This window comes from Panthera onca, chromosome A3 (assembly GCF_046562875.1).
Source record: "Panthera onca isolate mPanOnc1 chromosome A3, mPanOnc1 haplotype 2, whole genome shotgun sequence".
Lineage (NCBI taxonomy): Eukaryota > Metazoa > Chordata > Mammalia > Carnivora > Felidae > Panthera > Panthera onca.
Window position 1 is genome coordinate 27,142,165 of NC_138341.1, and position 12,965 is coordinate 27,155,129.

At 39.6% G+C, this 12,965-nt stretch overlaps 1 protein-coding gene across 9 annotated transcripts in view; it reads left to right on the forward strand.

Annotated features, from left to right (window-relative positions):
* LTBP1 (latent transforming growth factor beta binding protein 1) overlaps positions 1 to 12,965 on the forward strand; it is a 401,303-nt gene that overhangs the window by 245,728 nt on the left and 142,610 nt on the right. For all 9 annotated transcript variants that reach the window (XM_060652208.3, XM_060652235.3, XM_060652189.3 and 6 more), the window contains one exon: positions 11,490 to 11,612. In XM_060652208.3, the coding sequence (XP_060508191.1) occupies positions 11,490 to 11,612 (123 nt within the window). The remainder of the gene's footprint in view (positions 1 to 11,489; positions 11,613 to 12,965) is intronic.

The window sequence follows — 12,965 nt, forward strand, 5'->3', positions numbered from 1 at the left end:
TCCTGTGGTTGAAAGACTGAAGTAATAAGGGCAGCCCACATTCAGGTGAGGACATAGCAAGAGGCATGGATACATGGAGAGGTGGAGAATTGGGGTCATTTTGAAAGTCAATCTATAACACCCTGATGGATTACCCTGACTCAGCAAGTAGGAGTGCGTTTTTTCTGGGAAAAAAGGAAATGAAGATTTTTTTTGTGTGTTATGTGAGGTCACTTTACATCTGCTCATAAAGCCATATTGACAAAGTATTGGTGGGAAAAAATTCTGGTGGATTATACTGGAAACTATATCATTTGTTATATATATATATATATATATATATATATATACACACACACACACACACACATATATATACACATATATATATGTATATATATATATATATAAACTTTTTGATTTTTTAAATTTTATTTTAGACACACACACACACACACACACACACACACACACACACACACACACACACCATGAGTGGGGTGGGGCAGAGAGAAAGGGAAACACAGGATCCCAAGTGGGCTCCAGGCCCTAAGCTCTGAGCTGTCAACAAAGAGCCCAACATGGGGCTCCACCTCATGAACCATGAGATCATGACCTGAGCTGAAGTCGACACTCAACTGACTAAGCCACCCAGGCACCCCCCATATATATATATATATATATATATATATATATATATATATATACATATACATGTATATATATGTACATAATATATGTATATACATACATTATACATATATACATATACATGTATATGTATATATGTATATACATATAAATATATATGTATATATATACAATTTATTTATTTAAAAATTTTTGTTAATGTTTAGTTTTGAGTGAGAGAGAGGGAGACAGAGCACAAGTGGGGGAGGGGCAGAGAGAGAGGGAGACACAGACACAGCTCTGAGCTGCAGGCTCTGAGCTGTCAGTATGGAGCCCAATGTGGGGCCTGAACTTGTGAACCATGAGATCATGACCTGAGCCGAAGCCGGATATTCAGCAAACTGAGCCACCCGGGCACCCCAATGTTCGTTATATTTTTAAAAAAACTTTGTATCTGTATATAGCCTATGTGTAGAACAATGTATTTTTCTTCTAGAATAATCAGTAGCTTACTCTTACAAGAATAGATCAGTTTTGGTTTTTTTATGAACTTTCAAATGATCCAGTATGTGTTCTTTTGTGTCTGGCTTCTTCCATTCAACAGCATGTGGCCAGTACCATTTCCTAATATTAGAAATTCTGGCTAGTGAAGTGATAATATCCATTGATGCTTTCATTTAAAATCTTGAAAATACTTTTTCCCCTACCTTCAACATGTTCTTCTTGGACTTTTCTGTCTACGTAGTATTTCCTACAGTTAGCATGGTCTCTAAAGTTGCTTTCAGTTCCACTATCAGAAAGGACTTGATTGTTGTGATGTTTACTTCTTAGTAGGAAGAAATGGGAAATAGGGATATGAGAATAATGTATGTATAAGTATGAAATTTAGAATCCCTTGTTCTTGCTATATGTTTGGGAAGTTATAGTAGAAAATCAGTAGGTAGAAGTTAAGGCTAGAGCCCACCAGACCTGATAAATAAGTTCTTCAAAATACTCACAAATTTTTAAAATCCTTTTTTTTTTTCTTTTGAGAGAGAAAAAGAGAGTGAGAGAGCGCATGTGCACATGCACATGCGGGAGGGACAGAGGGAGAGGGAGAAAGAATCTTAAGCAGGCTCCACACCCAGTGCAGAGCCTGACGTGGGGTGTGATCTCGTGACTATGAGATCTTGACCTGAGCTGAAATCAAGAACCTGATGCTTAACCGAATGAGCCACCCAGGCGCCCCTAAAGTTCTTTTTATTTAGCCTGCCAGAAATTCATCACAACACTCGGCTGTATTTAGTGATTTAATCCCAGAAATTGTGGGGTACTTATTGTGATTCTGAATCAAGTTTTATGATAGTCACCGACTAGGAGGGAATTGATAGATGTGTTACTGATTGGAAGGGGTTATTCTACCGTCCTAGGCATTTTCCTGGAACTCCTGCCACAGTTTGTATTTTAAATAGGCACAGAGTTTTTAGGAAGAATTGAAACCATTTTGGTCTGGTCCTGAGCATCCTATTTCAGCATTTAAAAGTCAATTTGGGACCCATTCCTCTCCATTTGAGAGTCTTTCCCTAATGTGTCTTCTTACCGTGCTTATATCACTGGGATAGGATTCAAAAAGGAAATGTCTGTTTATTTTATTCACTTTTCTTCAGGAAAGACAGTGGTGAAGTGAGTCATTAGCACATTGTATTTTCCAATAGCTCTTTGACCTTAATCTCTGGGGCTATAAAATCAATGGGAAGATGCCTGTTGCATCACAAGCGATGAGGAAAGCCCATGATGGATTCATGTTACTGTGAATGTTTCAAGGAGAAATTAATGTAGTGTCTGTAGACTAGAGTCAGAGATCCAAGACCCACAGAGATGCGTATGTGATTAGCATCTTGCATGTGTAGCACACATGTATCAAGAAATAAATACAAGCTGTTCTCTGGGCTCTGATAATTCTTTTATCATGTTACCCTGAAGACAGAAGAATTGGAAGGAAGGGAGTGCCCTCCCAGTGGTTTACCTCCTCTCAGTGAGTCTAGTGATCAAATCTATCTTGTGCTGGATTATCATTTACAAAGCGGAGGACAGTTACAGGTCAGGAGGGAAGGGTATGGCGGCGGTGAGGCCTGGTTGAAACAGACTAGCCGCAGAGAGCAACATTTCACAAAATGTGCTTCACGGACCGCCAGTTCGGAGGGATGTAAATAGACGGGGTGTGCAAAAAGGCTCCATGGCCGAAGGTGTAAAAAAAACCACCAAGTTAAAGAAAACCCAGAGTTTTTTCCAAAGGACTTCTTGGGGTTTGTAATGTGCTTGTGCATGTACAACGTGCAGTGTTTCTCAAACATCTTTGGCCACAGGACCCTTTTATAGGCTCATAAAGCTTGTTTTACATAACGTACCTTGGGTAAAATTGCTCTGGAACATTGACCTTCAAACATTTTTTTGGTTCACTTATCTCCTAAAATAATTTGGAAAAAGTTATGTGGTCACACATTTTCAAGCTTACATCTACATTTTTTCCCATTAAAATTAAGTGGATGCAGTAGAATAATTTCTTGGGCATTTATTTTAGATATGTGGTTTAAACATTTTTTTTAATGTTTGTTTATTTTTTGAGAGAGAGGGAGAGAGAGAGACCGAGCGCGAGCAGGGGAGCGACAGAGAGAGGGGGATACACAGAATCTGAAGCAGGTTCCAGGCTCTGTGCTGACAGCTCATGAACCGTGAGATCATGACCTGAGCTGAAGTCGGACGCTTAACCGACTGAACCACCCAGGCACCCCTGAACATAGTGTTATCAAAACTTGGGAGCTTCAGAGGTGCCTGGAGGCTCAGTCGGTTAAGCATCCCACTTCGGCTCAGGTCATGACCTCGCGGTTCATGAGTTCAAGCCCTGTGTTGGGCTCTATGCTGACAGCTAAGGGCCTGGAGCCTGCCTCAGATTCTTTGTCTCCCTCTCTTTCTCTCTCTCTCTGCCCCTCCCCTGCTCATACTCTGTCTCTTTCTCAAAAATGAGTAAACTTAAAAAAAAATTTCTTTTTTCAAACTTCGGAGCTTCAGAGTTGACTCATTCAACTTATGAATAATGTTGCCGTCTAACCTAATTGGTGAAAGCTGGGCCCTCTTGAGCAAACCAGACTTTATCACTTTTCCTGTGACTCGTCCTCAGGAGGGATATATTTGTGAAATGTTCAAATGTTTGGTGTCTTTGAGAATTTTCCATCGTGTAGGGCAGTGTACTTAGAAAGCATAGAAAGATTCCAGATGAGCAAGAGATACGCCTTGACTTTGTAAAGAAGACAAAGGCACTGAGTGAAGGAAGGATAGGAAAAGAGACTGGGCATGTGTGTTCTTAGATCACTTTGAGAGAAGAAAATGTATGAAGGCTCAAGATCTAGAAACCGATTCCTTTAAAAATTTTTTTTTTTTAACGTTTATTTATTTTTGAGACAGAGACAGAGCGTGAACAGGGGAGGGGCAGAGAGAGAGGGAGACCCAGAATCTGAAACAGGCTCCAGGCTCTGAGCTGTCAGCACAGAGCCTGACGCGGGGCTCGAACTCACAGACCGTGAGATCATGACCTGAGCCGAAGTCGGCCGCTTAACCGACTGAGCCACCCAGGCGCCCCAAGAAACCGATTCCTTTAAATAAAAGGATCCAAGCCTGTGTGTACCTGTGATATATTGTCATATGCCTTTAGGGATATGTGTACCCCCAGTGAACCTGCTTCTGTGGGAGTTTAAGGATACATATGTCCTCTTAGAGGATGCATTCTGTGTCTAATGCATGCAAAATAGCCAAATGGTCTGTGTGGCAAGGGAAAGTATTTATTTACCTTGAGAGGAATTTTTTTCTGCTTTCAATTGGAAGTTATATTGCCAACTTATATGCTGGAATTTCTTTCCATCAGCAAAACCTGAATATACACAGCAGAATCTGTAGAAGGCTTCATATTTTCACACAATGTGAAGATCTTCATGCCCTTTTCTCACCTTGGACTTAATTCCTTTCGGTTATTAGACATGCCTCATTTCCTGTATAAACTTGCGTCACTAAAAAGGCAGTAAATTATTACTTTGTTAAACATACATACTTTCCTTTAGGAGAATGGATACATAAAAGTGTGTTTATTTCCCATAAGGACACTTATGCTATTCATAATATATTATGCATTAACTGTCATTATTTATTCCTTGGTATTTTAAGCCCTGGCAGATTGTTTTAAAGTCTGAATATTTAAGCTAAAAGTAACCTTGGGAATTATCTGGCTCAGCCCTTTTGTGTTACAGGAAAGGAACGTGAGATCAAGAGAAACAAAATGGCTTGCTCTAGGTAACATAATTTAGCATCCTCATTACAGTAAAACTAGGTATTAATGGGATATGCCTCTGATTAGATTGTTAACCCTTCATGTATTTTAATTAACCCTTTTTAAAAAAAAAGATCTTGGACAAAATTATGCTTATAAAATGCGAATGACTGTTGCTCACCATCCAGAATTGTCATGAAGTTCCCATGAGAGGAGGTGAGTAATACAAATGTAAAGGCACATGAGGATCCTTGTGTCATAGTACTAGAAGATTGTATCATTGCCTACTACTCAAATACTAAAGCTGTGTTATATGAGGTTGTTTAAAGGGTCTCTCATTAAGCATATTTTCCAACTACTCTGTATTTTTCTGCTCTCTGGGTAATAGATGCCTTCAATTTCAGTTGTATTGGGTTGAACCATGTGACATTACTAATATTCAACCATTTTAGACTTACAAGAAGACCAGTTTTGTATTACTGAATTTGTTATGGCTAGAAGCCATGGTAGGCTATTGTGGGCAGAGACCCTCTATAAAGGTTTCAAGCTAGTCTCCTCTGTGTTACCTGTATCCCTATGGATTTTTGCCTACTGGAAAGTTGCTCATGAGGCTGTATGAGTTTCTCCTCTTGTTTCTGCCTCTGTCAACTTCTTAGACTTAACCAAGCAGCTCAGATTGGAAGGTATGAAGATTGGCTGTATAAGAGGACCAACTCCCTTCAGCCATTCCCTTGGATCTTTACTCTTTAACTCTGAAAACTGTGAGGTCTCCAGTGGTTATACCATTCCTTGAAAGGATAGATTTCCATAGTTGGCCAGAAAAAAATCAGTGCTGTACAGAGGGAGAACAATGAACAAATTCATTTGTTGATCTGTTTGTTTAAAAACTAAAATACTTTCAATTTAATCAAAATGCATTAAGGGAAATTGGCTGACCCTTATAAAATATGATACTTCTGATCTGAAACAGTTATGTTTGTCAGATATAAGTTACTTATGAAAATGATAATCAAGTTAGAAACTTTTATTTGATTTAAAAAATAGCCGTAGGAATTGAAGTCTAAATAGAATTAAAATTCATAATTTGCCCATCATGTTTCATATAATTGTTAAACTTTTGCCTGATAACATCTTCTCTTAGTGTCCTCCTTAAACTTCTCATGTCCAGATATAACGTGTTCAGTTAAATACGTTCTTAAAGCATTTGTGATTTTTATCAGTTTATTTAGAAAGATCTTAAAGAGCTTGGCTACCTGAGAAAGTCATTTGGATCATTAATTGTTCATATTTCATATTAATTTCTGAGGTTCTAAATTAAAAAGTATGGGAGTTTTGATTTTTTACCTTTTTGTTTTTGTTTTTTAAGTACAGAGAATATAAACTAGCACCTAGTAAGTCTTCTCGGGAGCAAAGCAGGGGACGGAAGAAGGAAGTAGCAAAAAAAATTTTTTGATCTAAGTTTAGGTGTAAAATTTTGTATATTAGGAATTAACACTTTATGAATGGAGTGCTTTTGAAGGTTTCATTTGTGAGCAAGTTGTTGAAACCTGCAATATGATTTGTCACAGAAATAAAAGGTCAGGATTCAAAACTTTAAAACATTTTCTCGACAAGCATCCTCTTATTATAGAAGCTCAGTACTTGAAGCAAATGAAAGACAACTGCCTTGCTTAAAACAGGTGTAACAGGTACCCAGGGCTCTGGGAGTGCTTAAAACAGGTGTAACAGGTACCCAGGGCTCTCAGCAGATGACAGTGAAGTCTCATGAATCTTGTCAGAGACCTGATCAGACTCAGTGGTGCTACAGGATGGTAGTCTTCTAGGTCACAAACCACACAGTCCCCAGCTCAGGGATTTGGGGGACCCTGTCTCTTGTGCTTTTAGCTAAGACCATAGCAGTCTCCATGACAGTGGGAGATTGTCAGACGGGGAAGATACGGATACTGAGTCAAGTGAATGAAACCTTTCAGGTCTTCTGTGTAGCCAGCACCTACTTTCACTCCCTCATTCCTCAGCCTGCCTTGAAAATGGTCCCTTCTGTACTTACAAACTAAGATTTTCACCATCTCTGTGTGAATTTCTCAGCGAGGGCATTGTGGACCTTTTTGGCTGAACAATTCTTCGTCAAGGGGGACTGACCACGCTTTTAGAATGCTGAGCTCCCTCGTACCTACCCACCGTGTGTTCTCCAGTTCTTGTAACAACCCAGAATGTCCTGCAGGTGAGCACACACCCTTCCCACTATGGGAATCACCAGCCCCTCTCCCTGACTACTAAGAAGGAAGTAGTCTTACCTACAACATTCCATAGATAATTGCTTTTTAATGTTTTTTTTTTTTAATTTATTTTTGAGGCAGAGACAGAGCATGAGTGGGGAAGGGACAGAGAAGGAGGCACAGAATCTGAAGCAGGCTCCAGGCTCTGAGCTGTCAGCACAGATCCTGAAGTGGGGCTCAAACCCATAAACTGTGAGATCATGACCTGAATTGAAGTTGGGTGCTTGACTCACTGAGCCACCCAGGCACCCCCATAGATATTTGCATTTTAGAGGAGAATGTTTTTATATCCAAATGACCAATAAATATATTGCAAGTACAAATTAAAACCACAGTGAAACAACACTACACTCCCACCAGAATAACTAAAATGAAAAAGACTGGCAGTAATTTGGTGAGGATGTGGAGCAGTGGGTTCTGGGCTGGACATGGGCATAACCACTTTGGACAACACCATGATTATTTATTAAAGTAAACATGAGTCTTCTGTAGTGAACTAGAAACTCCTAGAAATAAATCTGAGAGTAATGACTACCTTGGCCTACCAAAAGACATCTATTATATAAGACTGCACACACTCTCACACACACACACACACACACACACACACAGAATGTTCACAGGAACATTGTTACTGATAGCCAAAAATTGGAAATAATCCAAATGTCAATCAATAGTTGAATGGACAAATTAATTTTGATATCCTCACACAATAAAAATACAACATCAGTAAAAGAATGAATTCTCGGGGCGCCTGGGTGGCTCCGTCGGTTAAGCATCCGACTTCAGCTCAGGTCATGATCTCACGGTCTGTGAGTCCGAGCCCCGTGTCGGGCTTTGTGCTGACAGCTCAGAGCCTGGAGCCTGCTTCGGATTCTGTGTTTCCGTCTCTCTCTGACCCTCCCCCGTTCATGCTCTGTCTCAAAAATAAATAAACATTAAAAAAAAAAAAAAGAATGAATTCTCACAGGCATTAAAATGAATAAAAGTCAAGCAAAAGAACATACACAATAGGATTCCCTTATATGCAGTAGAAGAACAGGCCATACTAATGGATAATAGTACTTAGCTGTGGGGGCAGAGATGTTAACTGGGAAGAGGGAGTAAAGGAGCTTTCTGAGGTGATGGAAATGTTCTAAATCACAGGCTGTATGGTGGTGTATGGTGGTTATTCAGTATGTACGTGTGCACACGTGAATATATGTATGCATACGTATATGTAAAAGTTCATGTAGCTGTATATTTAAGATATATTTTGCTGTGTGTAAATTAAAAAAGAACCTGGGGCTTTAATCTATATTTTATGGTATTTTGGAGAATAGGTTAAAAAATAAATTGAGGCAGTTAATGGAAGCAGGAGTTTTTTTGGAAGCCAAGAGAATGTGTCATGAAGAAAGTTGCATGCTTCTGGGGGGGGCCAAACTTAGGGGAGGCGGTGTTTCTGGTGCTTTTGGCATGAGCTGATAAGGATCAAGACAGTAGGAAATGCATGATTCCCCTTCTTTATGACATTTTCCTATTCCTGCCTGTAGCCGTAGTGGGTTTTTTGAAGTCTTAATTCCTGACCTCCATCCCCATGGCATCATTGTTGAGGGCAGTGGGCAATGTTGAGGAGAGTCGAAGAGAGGACATTGGAAGTGGGCACAAGGAAGTTATTGGACGTCAGGTATTTATCCATTGAAAGACAAAACCTCCACCTTAACCTGGCAGCCAGCAGTGAGGCTGGTACACCACTTCTTAGCAAACTCCAGTCGCAGGGAGGTTTGGCATTCCAGGAGGTGAACAGGGAATGTGTAGTGGTACATCCAGTGAACAGAAGTGCAGGCCATTCAGGGAAAGAGGAAGGCTAATAAATCACTCCCTAGTGGGGACATGAGGGAAAACAGAAGAGTACAGATTGTGTCTAGCCTTTTTGACCACAACTGGCTGATTCTTCAAGTTTGAGGTTTAAGTTGGGACATGTGATAAGGGCTTTAGTTGTACCATGTAGCCCCAACTGGACTTGGCATTCTTCCTGGTCCTTCATGGTGGTTTTCTTAAGGAGAATGAGTGATCCTGGAAATCTTTTCAGTTACATGTTGTGCATAACTGTGTGTTACAGCACAATGTACACTCTGGCAAAGAATCAGATGATCAGGTGCTAGACCATCTGTTGTGCCAGGTGTAATCTTGCTGTGCCAGTTTTCAGCTGGACCCAAGTTAGAATGCTGTAGAGTTTCTACAACAGATAGAATGGTAACTTGTCATTTGGGTGTCATTGAAAATGTATTTTATCACTGAAATGAAAAACTGCAGGTGTCTGATAAAATAAGTCCATTATAGATATCAATGGCTATTTAGAATATGAAATATAAGCAAATAATCATTTACTGAGGTCTCTACTTGCCTTTTTATGTGGCAATTCTGCTAGTAATATTTTTCTGCCAATCGTGTAATTTTAATTTAGAAAATTAATTGTATAGTTGTTAATAAAAGTTTTATTAGAACTGATGATTGAAGGAAGCTAACATGATTGGAAATAGAAATGCTAATAACCATATCCATTAATGTTAAGCTTCGTAAGCCATCCTGAATAAAAATATAAATGACTACTCATTCTTCACTTTTAACTTGTCCTATTCTGTTTTTTATTTTTAATTAATTACCTTTGCAAATGACGCTATAATCTTTTTTTTTTTTTTTTTTTTTTTAAAGCACTACGTTTTTATCTCTCTTCTTGCAAATTCTTTGGATTTCCCTTTGGATCACTGTCATAGCCTGTTTAGGCTGCCTTAACAATACCACCACCTGGGTAGCTCATAAGCTACAGGTCTGGAGACTCCTGGGAAGTCCAAGATCAAGGTGCCAGCATGATCACCTTCACTGAGGGCCGTCTTCTGGTTTCAAACTTCTCTGTTGTGTCCTCAAATGATGGAAGGGGCTAAGGATCTTCCTCATGATTTAAGCAAATCCCCACCTCCCGCCATCCCCGCCATACCATTACCTTTGGAGGTTAGGATTTCAGCACCTGAATTTGGAGGAGACGCAAACATTCAGACCATAGAAATCACCATATGTGGCTGACCTCAAGTCTGTTTCTAGCCATGGCGTCTTTTTAGTTTATTCCTGAATATGCCACTGCTGCCGAATTTTATGTTTGAGTATCCTCATGTGACCTTCAAATATTAAACTAATCTCTTCATCTGCCTCTTTTTTCCTCAGAACTTTCCACAAAACCAACAATGTCTTTTCCCCTTCTCTCAGATTAGATGCCTCCCAGGCATTTTTGACTCCTTTCTGTTCCTTTCCAGTGTTGTGCTGGCCAAACTCTATGCACTGCCCATTGTTCTTTTCAAAAGAAACATTCCTTCCTTCCTGATTATTCTCACCGTCCCCAACCTGGCTTGTCACATCTCATACTTGGGTTACTCCTTCAGTCCTCAGCTTCTGGTCTCCTTTTATCAAGCCATGTGTTGGCCAGATGAATTTCCCTGGAGCCTGGCTTTGGTTATATCTTCCTCATGCTCAGAAACCTTTAGGATTGCTCCCTCTTCTCAGTAAAAGTGAATCCAAACTTAGCCTGGCTTTAACAAGCTCCCTTTCCAACTGTTTACCTTCTGAAACTACTTTTCTAGCCAACAGTTTGACTAAGGGTTTCCTGATTCCCCTTCCCTTCTGCAGTCTCTGTGCCCACGCTCTGGGGTCACTCTTGTAGGTCCCTCATCCCTTCCTCCCCATCCATCTACCTATCCCCACCTTTGATGCCTGATGAAGTCTTGACCATCTCCCTGCCCCACCCCAGGGCTCTAATCTCCCCTTCCTCCAATTAACTCCACTGGGACTTGCTGCCTACACAGGCACTTTCATAATTTGACTTCTTCAAGTTGATGACCTTTCTTCTAATTGTGATAAGTTCAACTGCTTTCCCTTTCTTTAATTTGTAGGTAGTTGTATGTCCAGCTAGACTGCAGGTGTCTACAGGGTAAGAGTCTTTGCCTTACCTGTATGATGTTTAAGACATAATACCCACTCATGTGCAAACTCTGTGAAGGCAGGAATCTCGTCAGTTTTGCCCACTGACCAATCTCTAATACTCAGAAAAGAACCAGGGGAAGGGTAGGTGCATACTAAATAGTTGTTAGATAAGTTGGAGGTGTTCAGTGAATGTTTGATTTGATTTTAGGTTACTCGCACCAGTTGTGTTGAAAGCTAACATCTATTTACTCGAAGAGACAATTGTAGTGAAAATAAAGTGCATGCTCTTTACAGCCAGGATCTGTTCAACTGGGCTTGACGACTTCTTCTAAAAGGCTTGTGTTTTCCTGCAGATATTAATGAATGCCAGCTACAGGGTGTGTGCCCAAATGGTGAGTGTTTGAATACCATGGGCAGCTATAGATGTACCTGCAAAATGGGATTTGGCCCAGATCCTACCTTTTCAAGTTGTGTTCGTAAGTAATGATCACTTTTTATTCCTATTTTGGATCTTTTTTTTTTTTTTTTTTTTTTTTTAAGGAGGGGGGCTATCCAGAAGAAGATAAATAGATAAATATACTCAGTGGTCAGCTGAATATTGTAAACATGCAGGAAAATCTCATTAAAAATGACAGTGAGGAGGAGGCGGATCTGATATGCTAACATCTATGTTTTAGAACTTTCTCCAAAATAAATTTTTATTGCAATCAGAAAAATATAACAGCTAAAAATCAATGTAGAGGACAAGCACACTGAGAAAACAAACTTTGATAAACCAGTTATTTAAAATTTTCATACCTGAAAGATGAAAGCAGTTTTGTCCTTCATGAGCATTTTCAGCATTATTTAGACTGTGTTAAACTTTGTCCCAGCTTCTGTCTTTAATTAATCCAAATTCTGAGTCACTGGTGTTGGATTTAATGAGGTTTCACCGTATTTGCTTCATTGGAAGAGTCTGGGAAATAGTTATGAAGGCCCTGCATTTCAGATTTTCTATTCAGTTCCTATTTCAAAGATTCTTCTCTGTTGTCCTCAAAAACCACCAAAATGTGTCCCCAGAGTTAGACTGTTTGCCTTCCAAATGTTGTCTCTAAGCTTCTCTCTTGTGCCTGGCAAGGATAAAAATTACTCATTAAACCACATGTTCCAATATTGATAGAGAAAATATAGTTTTTCCAAAGAAACTCTCTTACCACAAAACCTAATCCAATGTAATCACTACAGATCACCTTATGCATTTAGGATGGGTGCATTTACATATAAAGTTCTCAAGTGCAAATTTTTTAAGGTTATCTTACTTTTTTGTTTTCAAGGTAACATTACTTTTAAAAGAACTAAAGTCCCTTATTACAAAGTAGGTGAATACTGCAGATTTTTTAAAAGCTGTATCCAATTAAAGTTTAAGCATTTTATTTGTTTATTTATTTAGTTAGTTATGAGTGAGACACTATGGGTGGGGGACAGGTGCAGAAGGAGAGAGAGAGAGAGAGGGAGGGAGAAAGAAAGAAAGGGAGAAAGAGAAAGCAAAAAAGAAAGAAAGGAAGGAAAGAAGAAAGGAGGAAGAAAGAAAATCCCAAGCAGGCTCTGCACTGAGCCGGGGCTTGATCCCATGACCCTGGGTCATGACCTGAGCTGAAATCAAGAGTCAGACACTCAACTGACTGAGCCACCCAAGTGTCCCCGAAGTTTAAACACTTTAAATTACTGCATGGCAGAAAATAGGATAATTTTAAGAGCATTCTGTATTTCTGTCCTGCTAGGTTTTTGTTGTTATTACCTGTTTTTTAATGTGGCTTTTGTATGTGTTAAGCTGCATCCTTCTGACCTCC